Genomic DNA, 24,483 nt, shown 5'->3' on the forward strand with positions numbered 1-24,483 from the left:
AAGTGGTTTAAAGTGGTTTCCCTATCTATTTAAAAAAAGAAAAAGGACTTGTTATAAATGATCTGGAAAGTTCTACGCAGGACTTAAAAATTGTAGATAAAGGGAATTAAGCACAACTTAACAGGGACTCTAGCAGTTTGATTAAAATGGGCTCTAGAAGCAAATAACTCCTGGTTTGGGTTTTCAAAATCTTAGAGATTCTTGATATTTACAATAACAACAAAATGGAAGTTAAGGAGTAGAATGCAAATTGATACCCTGTTCAATCACTTTTCTTTTGTGGTCTTTCCCAACTTTGTTAAAAATCAGTGCAGACATATTTGGTAGGGCAAGAATTTGGATTTGGTCTTAAATGCACTATTTTCCCCACACAGTAGTGCTAACAAAATCACCTGATTTGTTTGAGTTTTCTTTGCTATACATGCAGAGCTATTTCTTTGACTTGAATAGGTCTAGGAAAGAGATTCTATGTGGGGAATGCTTTTTTTTTAAATTTTTTTTTTTTTTTCAGTGTTTGACATCTTGGTTTCTCTCCTGTAGAAGCCATTCCAGAAACTGACACAGAAATTCTCTCACAGAGTTATTTGATAGTGTGTGGTATTCTGCTCTTTAACTATTAAAAGAAGACTTTTTTAAGGACAAAGTATTTTCAGCTTGAGACCTTTGAATTGGAGTGCTCATTTTTCCTTGCACCTCAATCTTGACCAGTCTTACAGAGCTAGTAAACATTTTTTATTTTGATAAATAGTATTGACACAATGAAAACATCACTTGGAGCATTACAGTTTTCACTTTTATTTAATGTTTTAGGGTTTTTTCTAGATACTAGAATAGCAGTGTTTGGCTCTCAGATAATTGGAATGTTTTTGCTTTCAATAATTATGATAAAACAAAAAACATCTTCAGAATTCACAGAAGGTTAGAGGATTTGGTCAATTTTCTTGATAAGTTCCTGTCTATAAGATAATTAGTCTATGGAGCAAAAAAGTTTTCTTCTTTTCAGCACCTGAAAATGTGATATCCTTAAAGGTATTTGACTCTTTGTGGCTTGCAAGCTTCATTATAATTAATGATAAATGTACACTTCTTTAACCTAGCTGCCTACATTCAGGTTTTGATTTGAACGTGGCTGTGAATTTTCAATTAGTTTTGTCACATTTTTGAAAATCAAAGGGATTGTTATTTGTGCTGTTTCGGGTTTTGTGGTGATTAATTTGTGATGGCTGTTTAAATGATATTTGAACTTTCTTTAAGTAAATAAAGCTATATTCTAAAATTATCAAATATGTGTTTAACCAATTCTTGTCTGCCTGCTAGGTACTAACAAGAAAAAAACTTGTGCTTGTTTTTTTTCAGGATTTTGACATCTTTTAAAGAGTTTTTGAAGAGCAAGGAAAATTTACAGATTTCTGGTGGAAAGGAAGTGGATCATTTTTTTCGTCTTGTAGAAGTCATAGAAGAAATTATAATGCTTGATTTCTTAGCTTCTTCAAACGAGTCTCTAAAAGAAAATGTCTTGAATAATACAATTATATGGATGAAAAAATTTGCTGACGGGAAGGAATCTTCCACCAATTTATCAGTTGCAGTTTCTGAATTCCTTAATAAACTACAAAGAAATTTCCAGCCGCTTCAGAGATTCTGGATGAAAGAGAAGACAGAAGTTTTCTGGCATATAGTGAAAATTTTATTCTATAAACTTCATTCTAGGCTCTCTCATATGAGTGAAGTGGAAGAGGAGGAGGTATTGGTGACCTTATCTAGAATTATATATTGCTTTACAGAAAATGAAATCCTTTATAGAAGTATGCTATTGCTCCAAAATATCTTGACTGATGGGCCAGAGTTAAATGTTACTGCTTTGAACCATCTAAAACACTTGGGTGAAAGTGCCCTAAGGAATTTCGTTGAGTTTGGATTGTTCACTGATGATCATGTCAATGTGTCTTTCGGCACTATTCATAGAGTGAGTAATGACTCCTCTTTATTACTGTCAAATGCATTTTTTATTTATAAAGTACAAGAATTTGCAGAAATTGTGCATGATTTCTTCAAAAATATCCAAAAATTAAACAGTACTAGTGCAGCCTCACTTGTTCCAATACTGTTCTCTCTGTATCAGAATGATAATCTTGTCTTAAATATTGAGAGCAATAGCACTCTGTTAACATCTCTTTCTGAAACTTCAAAAGATATTTCATCTTTTCAAGTATGGCATGATTTCCAAGATATGGACCAAGTTTTTGATTTTCTGTCTGAAACTTTTGATCTTCTCTGGAACTTCACCAGTAAGTCTCTATGTGAAAAGTTACTAATCATTTACAACTACACAGAGTTTCATGCCCAATCTCTTGCACAGAGAGGAAAAAAAGAGATGCAAGTTGTCTATGACATTCTGAGCAGCCTTAAAACTTTGTTTGTAGATGAAGAGCTTCAAACGTCTGCCTTTTGTTATTTGGAACAGTTTCTTGATATCTCCCCAGAATGCCTAGTTAATAATGGGTGTGATGATTTTTATCTATCAAACATTACTTCTGTAGCTCAGTCAGCAGAGGTTTATGACTTACTTCTGCTTCCATTGGACAGTGTTCTGTCTAATGTAACAAACTTTGGAGATAAAGTAAGAGTGCATTCTGCTTTGCACTGCACTTTTACATGGCTTCAAACCTGCACAGAGATTTTTGAAGAAGCATCCAAAATCTTAAATTTGAATTCAACCTTTTTTGTCTGTCTAAGAAATTATTTGGAAAATCTCTCAGAACACCTTTTAAATGCAACTCATGACGAACTCTGCAATAGTACAGCTATGGTTATTGTTAAAGCTACAAAAGCAGCAATGAATCTATTAAAAATCATATTTGAAGAACGTGGTGATTTAAATGACTGGAAAAATTTTGAAGCTTTCCTTGCTAATCTTCAAAATGTATTTAACAATGCAGTTGATGTCACAAGCTCACTTAAAGGTAACAGTTTAGAAAGTGTTTTAGAAATTATGAGAATCACGTTAACTGAATTGCATAAATCTATACTGAAGGTCGTTAATGGAGAGTTTTTGAATTCTTGGCTTTATACTACCCTCTCAGCAGGATCTGAGGGAGAAGATAGGGGTGCTGGTGTATTTTCCATTGTAAATTCCCTTTCTACTATTCTCAAGCTCTCCCAAAAGGAACTTGAAATTATTCTCACTGAGATAAAAGACACAACTGCTTTCCTTAAAAGTGTACCTCAAGGCAAATATATGGTTTGTATCAACATTTTCCAGAATATTACCAAACTAATTTTAGACAACGCTCTGAAAGACATGAGCCATTCAGAAACAAATTTTTCATCTCATCTTAATTATTTTCTAAACTTTTATAGTACAGTGGATGAAGCAGAGGATTGTAACAGATGGATACGTGGATTAAGCAATCTCAGTGAAAAATACAAGTCACCTTCCCACTTTGAAAGTGCAAAACATATTTTATTTCTACTGAAATCTCTGGGAAACATTGAGACAGATGCTAAGCTAATGAACGTGATGGACTTTGTTAATTTGATTTTTAATTTGACACTCCCTGAATGTTCCCTCACTGGTTCCGATGTGATTTGTGTAAATGTTTACTTCAATATTATAGGAAAAACTTTAAAATTTGTTCTCCCTGAATTTTATGTAAAAGATGACATTAATGTGCTTGATTTTTTTTTTACATCTTTAAATAACTCTGGAGGACGAATACAAATGTTTGTTAATGATTTAGTGCGGCACTCATGGTATACATCAAATAAGACCCATTTTAGTCAATCAGTCCATGGATTTAACAGGACTTTGAGGATGTTCCTTTATCCTTTTAGCCACGTTCAGCTTTCATCAAAAGAACTTTTGACAGAAATTCAAACTCTTCTTAAAAATAAAACTTTTGAAATGCAAGAAAACAGCTCCTCTCATTTGGATATTGAGATTGAACCTTTCTTGCATGAGAAAAATACCGGTTTGTTGATGGAGTTCTTTCAATATGTGATTAGTAAACTTGACTCAAACTTGCAGGGTGAACATAAAACACTTATCCAGAAACTGATAGAAACATCAGCTCTGAATATTGAACTGGTAAGGAAGGCACTTAAGATTTTCAAGTCTTCTAGTTTTACTGGCTTTCCATTAAGAGATGAGAAAGAGTTTCTAAAGCATATGGTAGCCTTAGTGCAAAATGTGAGGAACATGGATGTTGAGTTCTTAATAAGTCAATTCAAACAAGTCCAGAGGAGCCTAGGTAATTTCTTTAAAAATATCAAGACGTTGTCTGTTGAGAACTCAGGATTAGGAATGTTAACAGACTGGTGGGATGCATTTGAGAACAATTCGTGCAATTGGAACCTGACTGGCTTATGGCAAATAACACAACTCTTTGAACAAAATGAACTGTATGATGTAGATGAAATGTTCCATCTCCTCTTTGATGTCATCAGCCTTACAGAAAAATTAGCTCATGGAAACATCACAGAAGCACTATCTGAAGTATATGCTTTCGTACTGACTCAGGAAGCAAAAATGGCAACATTTACTGAAGAGGAATTCTCTAACCAAGTAGAAGGTCTTCTAATGTTGCTGGAGACACTGATGGATATGTCTGATAAACCTGCAGAGGTCTCAGTTTGTTTTTCTGCAGCATTCTGCCGAACTCTGACAACAGCAACACCTCAGAATGATCCCACTTTTAAACCCTGTGACTTTGTGCAGAGCAATTCTACACTTACTTACAATGCAGTCATTGAAGTCATTAAGGAGCTGAAACTCATCACTCTGGAGGACGGTTCCTCGTGTACTATGGAAGACTTTCAGACAGATGTAACTCGTAATCTGACTTGCTTTTTTCATCAGATTAAAGAATGGAACTCTATTCTTTTGAAGTTTTCCGAGCTCCATCATGTAAATGGCTCAGTTCTCAAAGAGCTGCTAGATTTTTGGAATGAGCTATCTCTTTACGCTGTGCCACTGCAGGTGAATAATGCATACTCAGCCAGTTGTTCCTCCACACTGAAGAGACAAGTGGCTTTACAAATTGTAGAAACACTAAGCAGTATGCCAGTGGCAGAAATGGAGATGGCCAAAGGTGTTCTTGAACAGCTGGATGATGTTTATGGTGGTCTAAGTTGGAAAAAGCATTCAAGAACATCACTTGTAAAGACTGTTCTTACTAATGTTAAGAATATGACCACTGAAGTTTCCGGACTCCTAGATACAGAAGCTGTCCTTTCTTTTCTTTCTCTAATTGAGCCTTTAATGATGCTGTCTTCTGTTGGAAACCAGACATACTCAATGCTTATGGTATTATCAGCTTTAAATGGAAACAGTAATACAGCTGATAACTTTGAGACCTTCTGGTTTCCTATAATCACAAGCATAGAAGATTTATTGGTGAATTTTGAGGTTAGACACTTAATTGCAGTGATAGACCAAGAGTTTCAGTTGCTAAGGTTAGCCACTGGACAGTCCTCTTCAATGGCTCTGGATGCTTTAATACAGCAGTTTAATACATCATCTGTAGATGCTATGTTAAGAAATTTTAAAGACATAGAAGAGATTGTGAACAGCTTTCTATGCGAATGTAACAATAAAAATTTTTCTAAAATAATGCATGCTCTAATTCTCCTTACGGCTAATGAAAATTCATCAGATGACCTACTGCTGGTTGTCAAAGACATTATTGACTTTCTGGAGCTATTCCAAAATAAGTCTAGGGAAGATTACACTGATACATTGTTTGTTGATGGTCATCTTAGCAGAGAAAAATTGAACAATACTCATATGGCTAATCCACATTTGCTGAACAGTCTCCTTCATATAATTGCTGATCTTGCTGTTATAGAAGAAGCTCTGCATACAAACAATGTTGAGCTTCAGATAGTTGACTTCATTGATTCATTTCTTGGTAATGCACAATACAGAGAAGTTTCTATTCAGTCCCAAAACAGAGCTCTGGAGATCATGCAGGATACTATAGAACAAGACAGGAACAAGATAACATTCTTACTAAAGGATTTGCGTGAGGATTTAATGGCAGAAATTAGGTGAGCATTTTCTATGTACTCATTCTGATAGTGTGCTAACAATGACAGAAGGGGTCTTTGTAAACATCTCAATCAAAAATTAATTATTAAGGTAATTAATGTTTTATTTCAGATTTGTGCCTTTGAGTAGAACGGTATTTTGTATCAACTTATTATGTTCGGATCAGCCATGTTTGGTATCACATTATATTGTGTGGACCAAGTTATTGATATGTTTAGTCATCTGTATTGGTACTTGAGGTGGTTTCTTTGGAATTATTATAGAACCAAATATTTTAAGATACTAGTGTTTTAAAATCCTTGCAGGTGTGAACACAAACCCCACAGTTATTGGTGGACAGTAGTCATTTTGTCTTTGGAGTTAAATATTAAGGAAAGCTTGGGACTAATATTTTGTGCTGTTGGGTTTTTTTTTTTTTTTTTTCCTTTCTATATCCAAATTTAAGTATTCTGTATTTGAAATGTCTTCAACTTACATTTGCTGATGACTCATGCAAACAAGATGACACTTTTGGGGCTATAGTTATAATGTTAATTTGTTCAGTTTAACAAATACAGTTTCTGAAGGAATCATGAGCACAAGATCGTTTTTGCCAGATTACTGAAATCAAATGTAATTCATCAGCAGAGGAAACTCTGCTTTAGCTTAGTGTTTACTGACAACTTATTTAATAAAACTACTGCTAGATCAGAGTTGCTACAGTTAAGTAGTACTCACTGAATGAATCTCAAAAGATGGGTGCTCCAAACAGCTGTAGGGTGTCTTGCTGGTTGAGCTACTGATCCTGCTGATGTAGACCGTCTAAGAAACAGCAAACTGAAGTTGATGCATGACTCTGAGGTGGTATTAAGACCTTCATGATTAATTGTATACAAATATGTCAAACGAGTGGTTAGCAGGGCCAGGTATTAGTGTAATCTGTTGAAAAATCAAAAGCAAATACTAGAAAAGTGGTTTATTTTCTTCAAATGCTGATTATCAGAGATTTTGTGTATTTGCTCTTTGCCATCAAGTCAGTGTATGCTGGGAGCTCTCAGTATTTCTGAAGCCATTATGGTTTTGCTTATTTTGCTAAGGTACTTTCTAACACTCCTAAGGTCTTTAGAAAACATGTGACCTTGATGAAAACTTTTTTTTTTTTTAAATGGAATTATTAAGATCCAATTTTGAAATAGTTTAGACAAATGTAATAATTGTTAATATTTAAATCCCAATATGGTCCATAGAAGATTGCAGCAGTATATAGTCACTTGTTGAAAATTTTCTGTGATACCCTTGTTATGAAAATAATTCTTTCTTATTAATCTTTCTACAGAGCATCTAAAATCTGCAAGATTCTTCAGAAACATTTATATCCTGATAGTGTCTTACTATTGCAGAAGTTGCAGTTTACCATTTTGAATGTTCTTAAAATCTTTTCAGGTTGGTTACCACAATAGTGACTGTATGGGTCACCATACATGTCAGTATTGTAATATTAAGGTTTTACTCTGAGCAACCTTTAGTGAAAATATGTTAATTTGGGTGTTGTCAAGCAAGGCAAGCATACTGATGCCTGGAAATTAAACCAATAGAGGCACAGGAAAAATTTTGATACAGATCACATAAAGGGATGATTTCTTTCTAGAGTGATCGTGTTGATTCAAAATCTCAGTGGAAGCTGGAGGTCTTGCAGTTCGTCTTCTCTCATTTTTAGCCGTGTGCTCTTTCTCTTCCTCTTGGGCTTACTCTGACACACCAGGACCTTTTCCTTTTTTTGATTTGACTCACAAACCCAGCAGAAGACTCTCTACATATTTGTGTTTTGTCTTTATTTTCTTTTACTGGATATTTTTCTGCCAGGCTAGTGAAGAGAAGTCTTTTTAATGAGACAGGGTTGCCACAGGGTAGCATATAGCTGACAGAAGGGAAAAATGGGGCAAGTATATAAAGGAAATGGCATCTCCCACTTCTGGCCATGTTGAGCCAGTGGATTGTCTAAATGTATCTCACCATCTTCACCTTCAAAAATTTGTTCAAATTTTAATGTGTTAAACTTGTTTTATTCCTTGCATATAGGCTCCCAAGATGAGCACTTTAAGAAAGGCTCTGTATTGACCTAAAGGTGTAACTTAATGTTATGTTTTCTTTGGGGAAACCAAAGCATTTGCTTTTCAGACTTCATACTTTAACCCACCTGTGCCCAGAAGTGTTTGCAAAGAGCAATTAGGAGGCATTAACCTGTAATTCTAGAGCAAGGAATGAGATCAGTAATGTCTTACACCAACTTCATTTCCAAACAAAATGTAAAAAGTGATTACCACCCAATTCTGACTATCTTCTCCACTGTCCCGTGACTGATGTAGCTACTAGAGTGAAACCATAGCAGTGCTGAGGTCAGAATGAGTGATAGTGAAAATGTGTGCCAGGTACCTGGGATCTGTCTTGATGATCTGTTCATCACAGAACAGTTGATGTATCGAGAGACCTGACATTGAGAAACTAGATTTTTGTCATTCTTATTTTATTACTTATTTTATAACTCCTTCCCTGCTCTCTTATGTACAAATCCACTACAGGCAGGGGAATGGAACTTTTTTTCCAGGGACATGGGTGCTGCAAACTTGGACAGAAACTTCCTTTATGGATGATTGTCCATATGGATGATTCTTTATCCCTACATATGCAAAATGTCTATGTAATGCTGGACGACTCCCCTTGCAGCTAGGGTTTGAAAGTTACTACTTACTGGAGGGTTGGTGTCTCCACAGTGAAATAGGATCCAGGGAGCCTGCTTGAGGAGGAGGTAGGTCTGGTTAATATATACAGCTTCTCAGAGTTATGCTTCTTGCTCACAAAGAGCGAGAAGTTTTCTTCTCTGGTTCTGTAGCAGATATTGCTGTTCTTGTTATTGATCAGGAAAGTGTAATGGAGAAGAGTAATAGAAATTGAATCAAAGTAGCCCTTCTTGCCCTCTACAGTGATAAAGAAATTTATCCAGAAATATTTCTCAGTGCCTTAACACATCAGAGTTTCTTTGCTTTTAAAAATTTTCCCGTCCCTTATTATTTAGTTAACTTTTCATCTGATTACAGTAATTTATTTGTTTTTTTAACTGATTAAGCCTGGACATTTTCTCTTACAGAAGAACCAGTTGTCATTGGCAACCTTTTCTGTGTTGTTACAAAGTGTAAAGATGGATTAACAAGTCACTTACTTCTCTCTGTCATTGAAGGAATGACTCTTGTTCGGGATCATTATCAGGTTTGAGTGGTTTCCACACCTACAAGTGTTCTTTACAACATAAATTAAACTTTGGAAATTAATGGAAATTTCTTTTTTTTCCATCTGAATGGTGGGTTGCCACAGTGGCTATCCAAAACTGAGGTTTGTATGGGTATGGCTCTGATGCTTTTGATATTAATACCCAGAAGGAATTCCTTAAATAATCATTGGTGAGCTTTGAAAGCTGTAAATATAACTAGAATTACTAGAATTCCTATGACTAGAATAAGTACATTGCCATTCAATATCAAACAGCAGCCCATTTTTAATTCCTTTAAATTCTGTGATACTGCTAATTCCATGAATCATAGTAGATTTATACTTTTAAATCTTCACAGGAACAGCTGTGAAATCAGCCTAGATACAAGTAGATTTCTTGTCCAGGGTCATTCAAGTTAAAAGAGCAATTGTGGTTACCAATTGGGGTCAGCCTTTTTTTCTTGAACAGTGAAATTACCAGCAGGAGAGAGCAACATTTGGCATTTAGAGTCTCATCCAGAGCTGGAAGCAGGCCTTTGGATAGCACATACATGCATGCACACACAGATGAAATATTAAAGTCATGTTTTTAGCATAGAATTTGCCTCCTCTTTATGAAATAGATCAGCTAGTTTGTTTACCTGAACATTTTGCTGATACAAACAGCAATGTTTTAAGGTAAAAAGATGTCAGAGGCAGCACTCCTATCTCAAAGTAGACTTTTGTGGAAGAAACACATTTCATTACTCACAATCATTCTGATGTACTTCTGCAAATATTAAACCCGTGCAAAATCATAAATATGTATATTCAGGAGAAAAGATAAAAGTAGAATACTACACAAAGCATAATGCAAGAAAAACTTTGCATATGTGTATCCAGATATTTTGGTTTGCTGAATGGAAACTGATATTGTTTAGAACAATTTTTTGGAAAAAGATAAAGATGGCCAGCCTAAAATAAAAACCAAACAAACACAAAAGCTCATTTAATTTTGAATTAAATTTCAAATTAAAATGTTGGCATTTTCGTTAATGGTTGAATTTCTTTGATAGGTTAGGTCAAATTCGCAAATATTTTTGGTTGCTTCCAAAGTTCAAATATTTGAAAATTTCTTGGTTCTTGAAAACCTCTTGTCCAGTTTCAATTACAAATACAATGAGTATTGTAAGAATGCTTTACCCATATTCTCTTTAGAAAAAACATGCATCATCTAGTTGCCAAAACCCACTACTTAGAGCAATAACATAATCTCACGAATTTGCTAACCATATGATCACTTTTTTCAGGATATTGAAAGAATGTGGCCTGCTTTCAACAAGGGGGATTGTGAGAGTATGGCATATGTAAACCAAAAACTTTCCAGTACTTTGGAGAGCTTCCTGAGAGCCCTGCAGAATACCAGCAATGGCAGCTGTGATTGTCAGCTAATGTTGAAGAACATACAGAGGTGACAGCAAATGTAAAGCCTTTTACATTTTGATACCCCAAATGGTTACTGTTAGGGATGTTATTTTGTTATGTCTGTGTTCTGAATTATACAGGAGACGTACTTTTTAGCAAAGTTTCTTTAAGCTTTTTTCATTTAACTGAAAATTGAGTGGGTACAATGCACAAATTATTTAAGTAATTTAGCAAAATTCTGGACATTTCTAAAAGACATTATACTTTGGCTGAGCACTTTCAGCAGACCTTGCTGCTCCACAAGGAGAATACTTTGAATCATAACTAAGAAAATTTTCAATTTTCCATGACCTCAGTTAGGTAAAAATTTTGATATCTTAATTTCTTATTTAAAACTGTTTTGCCTATGGCATTGTCCTCTCAGCAGCTGGATATCTTTTGCAAAACATTGAACATTCAGATCAGTTCAGCAGTTCAAACAGTCAGAAACACAGGATGGTGCTTCGAAATTGACAGGCTTGAACTCTAAAAAATTTCATGTTTGCTACTCCCTTGAGGAAAAATACTGGATTTTAAGTAAATTAGTAAAAGTGCTACTACAGAGTATTTCAAACTTGCTGTCGGTTAGAAGTAAATTAGTAAAAGTGCTGCTACAGAGTATTTCAAAATTGCTGTTGGTTAGAAGTGGTCCTGGTCGTAATTGTTGCTATACTGGTTTGACTGTTGGATTGTTTTCCTAATGGGCTTGAAAGGTCTCTGGGAATTATAGTAATAATACAGAAGAATGTGAGCTTAGATACTGCTTTTATGGACCATAGACTTATGTCCAGTTTTTGAATGGTAAATAATATCTGACGTGTTTATACTCTTTATTACTTAAATTACAATTATTTAGAATTTATTCATCCTGAACTGCAGTGCTTTGTATCCCTAGGTTTTAAAAGTGTGTATTCAGTAAGAAACATGGAAGTGAGACATTGCTAGACCTATGCTAGAGCACTTAGCAATCATGGGAAGATCTCTCCATTTGCAGTCTCATTTAGGTGTGAAATATGATGTTCTCTGCATTGTATAAACACAGTGTGAGAAGGTCTGTAGAGTTGCTGAGTTGCATGCACAATGTGTGCACATAGAGCATAATGTGACCCTTTTGCCTTCTTTAGTGGCTGTTTCACTATTCACGTTACTCTTTATGCATAGTAATGTCAATGGCTTAATTCTGATAACTTGGGCTATCATTTCAGGATGGCTGAAAATTTGGAGCTACAGTTGTCAGAAAATCCAGCAGCAGCTTTTCTCAGCAATTTTAATCTTTTGAATGGTGGGTTCCAGTTTTCTTCAATTTTTTTACAAGTCACTGCTGTGTAATTTTGCAGAACAATAACTTTTTAATTGTTCTTCAAACTTTAAATGGATACTACTTGTGGAAACTACTTACTTAATGCAAAATATTTTCACTGTATACACATGCATATTCATGCACTTGAGTTGGCACAGGGCAGCATAGTTTACCTTGTCAGAGCCTGGCCAATAAGACACGGGGGTTCATTAGAAAGAGGAGGGGACTTAAGTTAGTGGAAGAAGAAAATCTTAAAGGACTAAAGGCTGCTTCCCTAATTTCAGATGTTCTCAACATACACGGATGTATAATAACCTGTGCTCTTACAGGATAATGCAAATGGATGCACAAGCCCTTCAGTCTGCCTCAGGAGAGTGACCTTTACTTTTGAAGTAGAAATGAATTACACAACATGAAGTTTTTGTGTCCTTTATGACTCCTCAGTATAAATCTAACAAAAAGGATACAGTCTGTGGGAAATTTAATTAAGCAGACTGGTGGTGTTGGCATTATTTTTCTTCTCTTCCAGATGTGAAAGTCAGAGAGTGCGTGCAGAATCTTACTCAGTTGAGGCTGGACATTGGTTCTTCTGTCAATATTTCTGAAGAAACTATCAGTACCATCTTGGAAGCCAGTATCTCTAATTCAAAGGTAAAAGATTGAAAAGAGGAATTAAACTAATAGGTCAACCTATAGCCTGATGTGCCAACTGAAACAATACAAACCACCTTGTTTGTGTGGAATCTTATATTTTCACTTGGTGCTTCTATATGAAATATTTTGTGAACTTTAGGACTTCAGAATAATAATGTGAAACATTAAGAGATCAATTTATAGTAGCCCTAGTCTTCTGATCTAAATGACACTGCTTCATTACTTTCAGCAGTGTTTACCCCCTTGTGCTGACATGGAATTTGAGCTTTGCTGTCTTGGTAATGTAGAAAAGGTGAGGATTCCTGGAGAAATAATTTTATGTCTTCCCACCTCTGATCCTTGCCATACAGAATTGTCTAAATTTTTTTTTTGGTATTCCTTCATGTACTCCTCACTGTTCTTACATTATCTTACCAGTATCTTGCCTTACCTCAGCTTTCTGTATCTGTTGCCTCTTGAGTATTTTGTAAAGCGTGGATTGTGTAAGTTTTCTGTCTGAAGGACTGTGTGTGTTATCATTGCTGCTGTTTTCTGTGATCCCAGTGACTCACAGAAATAATGAAAAATGCCAGCCAACTTACAGGTACTCTCTTTTGTTAATGCTTATATGACTGAAAAGAGTTGGGGGTACATTTGGTATAAACTAGTCAGGTCAATCAAGCAGCCACTGGGTGTCACTGATGTTCCATTTGCAGAAAAAGTTACAAGTTTTATTCATGAAAAGTGTGGCTATTAAAAAGGCGGTTCAGACCATTGTAACTACTTATAGATTATTTGTTCTTCTGCTTCTTTGGCAACGTGACTGCCTTTATTGTTAGCTTGTTATTTTGATATCTGCAAATGGTAACGAGAGAAGTCTTCTGGAAGCAATCCAGTTAAATGGGATTCAGTGCACCTTTGATCTTTTGGAATAATAGTGCTAATTGATTGATTTTTCAAATGTCTTTCTTTCCTTATTTTTTGCCAAAGTCTTATGTGGAGTTTAGATATATGTGCACATCTCACATTCACATATCTATACAGAATTTTTTGTTTGCTGAAGTGCTTAAATCCTCCGCCAGTCCAACTGCAGCATTAAAGCCTAGGTCTTTTACTGATTATTCAAGATGCACAAACTTGTTTTTAAGCTATAGTTGAGGCATGCCCATCATGTTTTTGGTATATATAGCCACTGCCTGATAACCCTAATGATAGCTGCAGGCCCATTGCGGTGCTTCTCTACTACTATTGTGCTTGCTCTGGAATGGTAAGAGTAAACCCATGAGTTTGTGTTTATTGCACTTACCCTTAATGTCTACTGCAATATTATACTGTGGCCATGTTCGTTGCCATGTGGTAAGTGTTTTGAGACTGCTCAAAACCTGTAACCTGAAGACTATCAGCATTCATTTACTGAACACAGGAGTTTGGATTAGCTCTGGCACTCACAAAGCTGCAAGAAATGTTTAGAGGGACTTAATTAAAGGTTAAAATTGGATTGTAATGGTGATATTCATGTGGGGCATGAAGAAATAAATTTCAAATTGTATCACAGAGTCAAATGTCCTCCACAATAAGAAGTCCAAATCCTTTTATGCTGCTACCGGAATGAATATATTTATATTCGGTTCCTTTTATGCGCACAAAAAAGGTGAATATTTAAAAATTCTGTTCTAGAATAAAAATATAAAAGTCAAATTAATAAGTTAGAAGTTAAAATGTTCATAGGAATTATAGGGTTAAATTGCATATCTTGACCAACTTGGGCTCCTAATTTAATTTTCTTGGTGATCTCTCCCCATCTGAGTACTGTTACTAGCATCTGTAGATGCGTGCAGTGGAGGCAGTACAGGTAGGTTCTGTCCTAAGGACTACAACAGAGACCTGAGTACTCTGAACTTCTAATTTTTCTGGACTTGCTGACATTTGCTTTCTTTCAGGCATTTCAGGAGACAGGGTAGCTAGGAACTCTAGAGATATCTGGGCTGCAAGCATTTGTATTTTATGTGGCATTTTTGTAGGAAGAAACAAACCATCATTATCCAGGGAGTTTTAATTGTAGTCTCGCCCGAGGTTTGCTTAGGTATTTGTTGCTTCGTCCACTCTTAAATAATAATGCTTCAAAGGAGTGTTGAACTAAGAAATGTGAGCTGTCTCAGATTGAACATTGTGCCATATAGGCATCCCTAAGTGTTAAATTTGTGTGTCCTCTGAAAGAAGGAAGGTCCATATTGTTTGATTTTAGTGATTTGTGCATCTAGATTCTAATCTTCAGGTGTTTCTGCAACAAAGGTGTATATCTGCTAGAAGGGGTATGTTCAGCATTGTAAATATGCTTGCTTATGGTATGAATGCTTATAGAATGAATGATTGATCTGTCCACAAATGAAAGTAAATCTTTATAAGAAATATACTTCATCTCTTTATAGGTACATAGAATATAAAGTAAGGACATGCCAATCTGATATAGAGCTGTATAAATTAATTATTTCTAGTCTGTTGATGACAGCGAATTATCATTTTACTGTGACACAAATTCTCACCTTATTGATTATAAAAGAAGGCGATGCGTTTCAGGGAGACAAATTTTTAATACACATACATTATGATAGTTTTTTTACAGTGCCTTTGTGGTAGCTTTAACTGGAAGGTGTGATGAAGAAGTACTTAGGCTGCTGCTAAAGCTACCTGAAAACAGTAAAACTTCCCTGGTAGTGGAAGAATTATGTTCTTTACCAGCACTGGACTTGTATACCATGTTTGTACTGATTATACAGAATTTGAATTTACGTCATATCATTTACAAGGTAAGATGAGAAAAAAAGTATTCAGCTTCTATCTTTTTCTTTTGAAGGTGGTTTAAAGCATGCGGGTAGATAAATGAATAATTCTATTATTCTTCAGATGTTCTTACTCTGTGGAAGCAAACACTGGACATATGGCATTTCTTGTCTTCATTTAGCTCCACAAAGTAAACACAGCAGTTGAAGAATGGGGTTGGTAGATGCTACAGTATTCAGTTTCTCACTTCCTCTGGAAAATTGTCACTGAGGAGTTCATTATGAAAGATTTGGAGAAAACACCGAGGAGTTAATTATGGAAGGAGGTCAAAGATGTAATTTTATTAATCTCTAGCAGAGCTTGCAGTTCATGCAATTAGTCACTTCTTAATTTGTAATTGTGGAAGACTGATCTGACATCACTGGAACTAAAACAAGCATAGGAGCTCACATTACAAGAATTACAAAATTATTTTCCACTCTGGAATGCATTTTATTTGCTCTAGAAAACATATTAGCAATTCAAGTGGATCCATCAAAAAGGAGCTTTTCCAGCTCTCAGGACGAGCCTTTCTTTAAGAGCAAACCCCCTACATTTTATATGACTCAAGTCACATTACTTTGTCAAGAATAATACAGTGCCAAAACTATAGAGAAGGTGATGCAGAAGTTTGTAGCAAAACTGTAATATCTGCACAATTGTAGATGATCTGGGATCTAGTGTGGATTTTCAGTGAGTTAATATTTTTACTTGTATGAGCAAAATTATTGTATGGCATTTCTGATAGCTAGCAGAGGTTTATTTCAGTTCTTTTGGGGTAATTTATTGTCAGCATAAAATGTTGTAATACAAATAGTTGAAAAATATTTATGACATTGGGAGGAAGAATATTTTGTTCTAAAGCTGTAGATGCAGGGTTATATTCTGCATGCTGCATGTGCAGTTAAACAGGTTGGCCACACACTTTTAAAAATAAGACAATTTCCCAGAATAGGTTAAGATACCAGAGGGAAAAGATTTCTGCTTCCTGAATTGTCTGCAAACTTGGGGGCAGCAAGGAGAAAAAAACCCAGTGCTTATTCTGATGGGCTTTTCTGGTGGCTTGATGGTTCTGATGAACCCTGCTGAAGTATAATGAACTCCTAGCAAAGAACAAAAACTGTTATCAGCTCATCCTAAATTATTATGGAGATTTTACTAATTTTTTAACTGAATAAGATTTTTATCACTTTTTAAAAAATGTATAAAAGCATGTGAAGCCTGAGAAGAAAATTAAGCACAGACGTTATTATAGTAGAAAGTAAAATAAAAATGTATAAAATAATCAGAGGAAGCAGCTGAAAGTATATAATGAGATTATATTGTTTTTATTATCATGCATAGGCAGGTAACAATGAATCAGTTTATATTACCATGTAATCTAAATAACCTATAAAAGCGAAGGAAATAGAAAATTCATAATGCCAAGACTAGCATGGTGGAAACAGCAAACAGCCAACTGAACTTTAGTCAAGTAAGGAATGAAACACACACAATTATTTTAGGTAAAAGGCAGTGTGTATTAAAAATTCAAAGGGAACAACAATGTGACAGGAAAGTTTGTTGTCTAATGTAGTTCCTTATAGTAACTAATGTGGTTGCTAGGTTTAATTTAAATTTAAAATGATTTTAAAAATATTAAGCTGTTGCATCAAATATCTTGAACCTGTTGAAGAAGATGTTCTCATTTACACTGTATTCCAAGGGGGCAGGATGTTGCAGGTGCCATAAACAACTTGGGTAGGAGAGCTCTCTTCAGCTTGGTAGGTCTAAACCTGTTCTCTGGATTTTAATTCCTGATTTGTCATAGGCCAGTTGTAACAATACCAGAGGATTTTTCTTTTTCTGAATTTGAGAGTAACTGGGGAGCAAAACAAATGAGTTTTGTTAAACATGGTTTGCAGGAACATTGTATAATCAGTTTTTTTTGAATGTTTCATTCAAAGATTAAAATTTATTTCAAATTGCAATTTATTGTTGTGATTTTTCCTTTTTTTCCAAGATTAAGATACCATCTGAGACAAGCAATGTACTGAACATGCTACTGGATGTGGTTTCTAGTACCAGCTCTCTTCTCAATAAAGCCCACCATGTCATGGAAAACCTTCCAGTGTTCCTCCAAGGAATTCAAAATATTGGTGTGCTTGACATCTCTGCATTGCATCAGGTATGTGCATGATTTCAGTACACGAACTTAATTCCCATTGCGACGTGCTTTGTTAAGGATGTGTGCTTAGTAAGGACAAACACTGATGGAAATTGTGTCCTAGAAAGCTGGGAACTTCTTAGAAGAGAGTCCATAAACTGTAGAAAGATTCATTTTGTCTCTTTCATGAACTCTGATAATTTTGAGACTATTAATGTGTTGTTTCTGTAATCCCTTTTTTTTTTTTTTTTTTTTTTGTTAATTTATGAGATCATAGCCTAAGTATGGTGTTAGGCTGCTGATTGATAATAGCATGTATTATCTGTGATTTGGAGATAGCCACGCCTTTTATGCTAATGCTGTTTTTTTATTTTTTTGATGAGCAGACTGCTAGTTTGTTTATAAGAAATAGCTTCCTATTCAAAGGATAAGATTTCAAGATAGCATGTGCGGTTTTTGTATCTGCCATGGGTTTCTGTTTGTGTTGCTTAAGGTTTTTGTGTGGTAGCTCTGCTCGACATTTAAAGAAAAGTGGCATGAGCTGTATGTGAGGATATTTCTTTTGTCCCTGCCTTTAACAGCAGTTGCCATGTATGCATCTATACATCTAGCACAGTCGTGGATCTAGTATTAAATAAATTTTTTTAAAAATTCTGTTTCTAAGCAGAGTCCAATTCCATATGAAGACCTGCTGGTCCCTTTGGCATTACCTTCTGGATTTGCTATTCTGTGTGGAAAGTTTAAGATTGATTCTGGGTCTAAAACTGCAAGCTTCTAATAAGATCAGTGTTAAACAGGGCCAACTGGTTTGTGACTACAGTACAGAGTAAACATTGCCTTAAATATTGTTTTCCCTAGTGATATGAATCTTTCCCAAGATCTTCTAATCTGTGTGACAAAAGGCATGTTGTAAAATGCTGTTCTGTGCATATTAGTTTTGTTTTTGAGCCTCTCTTCTTTGGGGTAGCTCTTTCACTGCCACAATGAAAGGTGGCTTTCGTCAGATGCTAACATATTTTCTGCGCTCCTTAAACTAGTTCAGTTTGTGTCAGACTTTCATTTGAACAAATGAAGTATTCTTTTTGTAGTGAAATCCCAGAGTTGCTTATTTGATAGAAGAACCTCTCAAAAGGTCCTGTTCAAAAAAAGTTTGCAAATGAACAAATCGAACAGCAGAGGGCCAGCCGGTCACAGTTTTAATCTTTGTTCCATGGCAACCCATATTATCCTGTAATATAGCATGGATTTAACCTTGGAATTTTTGTTCCTTTTCGCATTTTACCTTTTTTTGGTCACTTTTTCTGACACAATCTTTGTTTTCTTAGTTTTTGCTAGTTCCTTTTTCCTTGAGAAACTGCTGCTTGTTTTTGACACCTAATTTTTTTGGAGGATTTAAAAATTCAGTGTCTATTTCTTTTGTTATTAAATGACATGCTTGATGTTTTGAATGGTTCTTCTGTCTCTGTAACTTTCTCATTTTGTAGACTAGTAAAAATCTTTTAATTTTAAGTATCCTTTCCTTTTCAGGTTTAACTGGATTTTTTTCTACTTTACAAAAATACCCTTATCGATTATTTGTTTGCTTCTTTTCTATAGTGGCCAAACTTGTGCTACTGAATAAGTGTGCTACCAAAGTGCAGATATTGCTTATACATTTTCCTTCTTAAATATTTTCCTCTGTTTCCAAAGGAGTCCATCCTTCTGGATTTTTATTTTCATGTTAACCAACAGCAAAGTAGTTCAGTGACCTAGGAAGATTATCAAATGAAGTATGTAAAGCTTTTTAAGGTAAAAATATGTGAACCTTCAGCATAGAGTAAGAAAGATTGTCTCCATTAACTTCTAACTGAAAAAGTTGTTCTGAGGTTGATTTTTTAAAAAATTAATTACTTCTTTAATGAAATAGATAATAAGTTGTCAATTATACATAGGATTTTTGTCTGAAAGACAAAGTGAAAAGCAGGGTAATGGCTTTAAAATATCTGTAAAATGTAAAGTTGAATTGGTATGCTACATATTGCATAATAGAAGATGGTGTAAAAACTCCATATCTGCTGGTCAGTAGTAATTGTCATACAGAGCAACATTCTGCTATTAAAAACATTGAGTGACTGGGTAACTCCCTGAGGAAAAACACTGCTGATTTCGATCATGATTTTTGCTTGTTTGTTTGCTGTTTGAAATTATTTGGTTATATTTCAATAGCTAATTTTCGGTATGTTTGTCACTCATGAATAAATAAAATGGAGGGGACTTGCAGAGATACTGAATGCTGTCAGTTGTGAAAGGCAGCCTCATTCTGTAATCTCTTCCCTAACTTGAATAAGCTCTCTCTTAAAACTATAATGACTGAAAAGCCTCTTGGTGTTATAAATGTATAAAATTCTGACTTAAGTTTAGCCATGGCTAGTATGTTTACTTTTGTATGAAAAATGTTCTGTAGCTTTTATAAATTGTCTGACTTGCCCATGTGTTTGTGAAAGACCAGTCCTAGTCCTTCTCTGTTTTGATAAGATAAATAGATTTATTTTAGTATTTGTTTTGTTTCTTTTAGGTTTTTTTTCTCTTATAACAGGTTTTCAGTTGTCTCAGACATCGTAGTGTCATGGTGTGTTAATGGTAATCTTGAATGTTGGGGACAAGAAATGTGTACAGTCTTTGAGGAGAACTATGGTTAATGACTCTTGTAGTTCTACTCATTCATGTCTGTACCTACTAAAATGACTTTCTTAATCTTGCATTCACCTTTGTCATAAGCTGCATACATTTTTGTCTCTTACTTGATCAAGGATCAGCGATATACCCCGGTAAAGTCAATTTTATAACAGCATCTCATGTTTTTAGTCGATAAATAATGCTTTGCAGTGGTTATCTTTATATTCAATTTACTTTAGATTAGGTAATTGGTTTCTTGCCATGTCACATTCTGATCTTTTCTCCCGCAATGCCTTCTGGTATGAAATTATAGGCACATTTTAGTAATTTTTTTCTTTCAGGGCTAAAAAATGTATCACAGTTGACTTAAGATGAGACTCAGAGGAACAACACTAGTAACTTCTCTGTGATCCAGTGTTGTCTTTCTTTTTAAGAGAGTCCCTGCAATCTCTTCTTAATGCCATTTTTCACCCACCACATAGTTATCGGGTTAATGCTGATTAATATTTCCTAGGACAAGAACACTTACTAGTTGTTAGAGTCCACCTAGCTTAGAGAGAGCATATGTCTTTTTTGGGAAAAAACACTTGCCTAACCTCATAACTGTATTGTATTGGTCTGGAATGATAATTTGATAATGCATTAAATTTTCTTACAAACTTTTTGTCTTTAACTGCTCTCCACTTTAAAATTTATTGTATATCTTGACCTATTAAACATCACGATGAGATATCCATTATTTGCTTGAGCATGATGTCACTCATTATTGAGTAAAGATGAATTTTCTACTTTTCCTTTAAATACTACCATCCAAATTTGATAAGCTTCTAAAACCAAATTTAAACAAATCGGCAATTTTGCCTTTTTTCTCCCCGATTCTCTCAATTTTGGTACAATAAAGACACTGTTTTGTTTATGGCTCTACGCAGAAGTAGGAATTTCTGTTTCTCTGCATTTGTTTCCTTTAGCCCTGTGGTTTCATCAAATTTTGAATTATCTTTAACCTCCTTGTAGTTTTCCAGGAAAATTGCATTTTAAAAAAATATCTTTCTTAATGTAATGATTCTGAATTTGTTTTAGATTTATGTGCAAGCTGTAACCTGGCTTGATTTTTAGGTTTCTTTTGTTGAATAGCTGATATTTCTACTCCAGGTGAATTTGGTTTTATTCATAATATTTTTTTTTTAAGCATACGACTGTCCAGTTAGGTCAGAAGCCCCCTGACAGTGAGGTTTTTGCCCCCATTTGAGAATCTGGTTCCATATAGCTTTTTTAGTCTTCAGTGCCAGCCTTCCTCTTCCATGAATTTGTTGTAGCTTGACTGATTACTTTGTTTGTAGGAGGCTGCTTGTTTGGATTCATCAGCCTTGGTTACAGACCTACTTCATTTACTTTAAACTAGAACAACTGTATCAAAGACAACTTTTTGTGAACATCCATCCTATATAGTTCTCCCACATTTATCAAAGCCAAATTTTAGGAAACATTATCTTATTGAGTCAGTGGATATTTAGTTAAAAGACAGTAAGTAGATTCAGTCTGTTGGTGGCAGCTTACCACATAAATATTCATTATTTGAATTTCAAGTTATTTTGATTAGAACTGGAATTAATTAGCAAGTTTGTGCTCTTTGACTGAAATAAGCCTCATTTATCCTTCCAGTGCAAATAGTCACTAATAAGGATTCAAAACCACTTTTATTCACTGTTGTGCATAAATAAGGTTTATTCCTTCAGTAAAGTCCATGCCAGCACATTCATTCATGAGCTGTAGTTGATGGTATTACGAAATCTGGATTTTATTTATTTACTGTGCTGTATGCTAAAACTGTATGCAAAAAGTCAGATTTTGGGAGCAGCCAACACTGAATTTGAAATAACACTTCTAATATTCCTCTGGGATTACTAAAGAAGCACCTGGCACTTCAGTAAATGCATTGATCAGAATAAACTGTTTCTAACAGCACAGTCTCTAAACTGTCTGTGATTTATTCTTTATGTAAAGTCCTGTACTACTTTGAAAATTGACTCTTCTGTTAAAAAAAAAATTTCAGATGATAAAATGCTAATTTATTTCAGTGCCAAATGTATTTGGTTGACATATCACAGTCTTTTCTATTTTCCAGTTGTGTAGTCTTCAAATGATAGTCTAGTTATGTTTTTCTTGAAAAGTGTTTGCAACAGTTAAGAGTATCCGGTGGGCCAAGGCATCCTTCAGTTATACACTAGCGGCACATTGCTTTGCAGTTATATCCTCTCTTAGAACTGTGCACCTGTATGGTCTTCCATGAGATACCAGTTAGCTGAACATGTTATTTGAAATACAAAGCTGCATAGAGGAGGCTAGGGTTTTTTTTGTTTGTTTTTGTTTAGTTTTTTTTTTTTGTTTGTTTTTTTTTGTTAATGTGGTGAATGACGCTGCTTAACCCATAAAAGCGGTCAGATTGCTCTCCTCATTAGGCATATGCTAGTCATGAGCAAATGGCAATAATAAATGCTGGCATGAGTCAAGATGTGCAAAAACTAGAAGCTCAGCTAACAAGTTAAAAGATGTACCTGAAAGATGGAATTTTAGGGCATCTGCATTTGATTTTTTTTTTTTTTATAATAGCAACAGTTTTCACTGCAAGCATTCATATGCAGAATTGTTTTGCTTTTTTCTGTCTTGGCGACACAGGAGTAATCTACCAGAAAAGCAGACTCTGTAAAAACTAACACTGTAATCAAGAGTCTGTAGTCCAGTTGTCCTGATATTTTCGTTCATTTTCTGCGTAACCGATACACAGTATTTTTCAAAATGTAATGTAGTACATTATACTACTGTCTTTCATCAAATATCCTGGCAAATAAAACTGCATTACATTTTTTTCCTCCTAGGATAAAGGTGACCGGGAGCACACAAAAGAGCACAGCAGGCCATCACTCTTGCAGGCAGTTTCAACAGTCTGATTTTGTCAATTTCCTTAGGTGCCGATGTTGAGAGAACATCAGGGCTACTCCCTGGAGCTACTAAAAGCATCTTTGATTCTTTTGCATTTCTGTTTGTTTGTTCTAGTTCTTGCAAGGCGGGCAGTTCAGAAGTTCAGCTGTTGGATCTCTGGAGTCTGTAATCAAGGCAGTGTGTAAAGAAGAATCTTCATTTTTCAACAGTGCAAACATGTTCATTGACATACCCAGAATAACGGGACACTTGGAGGACAATATGGCAAAATATGGCGTTCCTGAAGACTCAAGTAAGAAAAAAATATTAATCACGGGTTGCATGCATGCATTCAAAGTTTAGAGAAGTTTTTCCCTCTTAAATGCAAGTGTTTATATACCAGCTGACTTCCCAGTTGACATTGGAATCCTGAGCACAAGGGTTGATCAATAAAATTTTTATGTCTGTGAGATAATTGTGGATGAGACACAAGTGATGCTGGTTGTTTTCTGTCTTTGCAAATAATAAACAATAATAGTCCTGTCTTAGTGACGTATTTATAAGAATTTTAAAACATTTGGTATTAAAAATATGTCTTTGAGGTACAAGATTGAGAATTTATTGCTGCATGCCTTTCTTCTGTGAACACAAAGCTGTGGTATTATTGTGCAGTAAAATATGCAAGCCCTCTGGATAAAATTTTTTTTAGTAGTTGATATTCTCCTTATCAAGTGCCCAGAAAATCTCTTAGCTCTCATATGATTTCATCTTTGCTCCCTTTCCTCAATATACATTTGACTTACTGTGACTAATTTTAATATTATTAATAACCTCGTTAGTGCCTCAGTGGCCCTGGCAAGAGAAGAATACAGTGACGGAGTGTCACTAGGGAAGGATCTGTGACTGTGGATCATGACTCTGTTGACTATCAGTTTCTACAGACAGAAACTGACTCTGGCTTGGCTGGGACCCCTGGGAGGGTGACTGAGCTCTGTCCTAGCCTTTCTTCACTTGTGTGTGGGATAGTGGTAAGCAGGCAGCTCTGCTTTTCTTTCCTATTTGAAGCATGGAGTTAGAAGAATGGCTGATTAGAGATTGTTTGGGTCTTAGTCTCTTTCAAAGCTGTTTAGGCCAGAAGCACTATCTTGGTGATTTTTTTTTTTTTAATTTAAATATTGTCACAACTCTGGACCTTGAAATATCTTTAAAGCATCAGTTCCAGAATTCCTATGAGTGAATCAATACTGTTTCCCATATTTTACAAACTGGTAAATG

At 35.1% G+C, this 24,483-nt stretch overlaps 1 protein-coding gene across 1 annotated transcript in view; it reads left to right on the top strand.

Annotated features, from left to right (window-relative positions):
• Nucleotides 1-24,483, top strand: part of ABCA13 (ATP-binding cassette, sub-family A (ABC1), member 13) — a gene marked incomplete at its 3' end in the record, with an annotated part of 61,681 nt that overhangs the window by 8,543 nt on the left and 28,655 nt on the right. The window contains 9 exon segments of the mRNA XM_010075845.1: nt 1,357-6,048; nt 7,365-7,471; nt 9,174-9,292; nt 10,582-10,754; nt 11,941-12,017; nt 12,565-12,686; nt 15,281-15,475; nt 17,491-17,655; nt 23,344-23,521. Coding sequence (XP_010074147.1) covers nt 1,357-6,048; nt 7,365-7,471; nt 9,174-9,292; nt 10,582-10,754; nt 11,941-12,017; nt 12,565-12,686; nt 15,281-15,475; nt 17,491-17,655; nt 23,344-23,521 — 5,828 coding nt within the window.

This window comes from Pterocles gutturalis, unplaced genomic scaffold (genome assembly GCF_000699245.1).
Source record: "Pterocles gutturalis isolate BGI_N339 unplaced genomic scaffold, ASM69924v1 scaffold1758, whole genome shotgun sequence".
In the NCBI taxonomy this organism is placed as follows: domain Eukaryota; kingdom Metazoa; phylum Chordata; class Aves; order Pterocliformes; family Pteroclidae; genus Pterocles; species Pterocles gutturalis.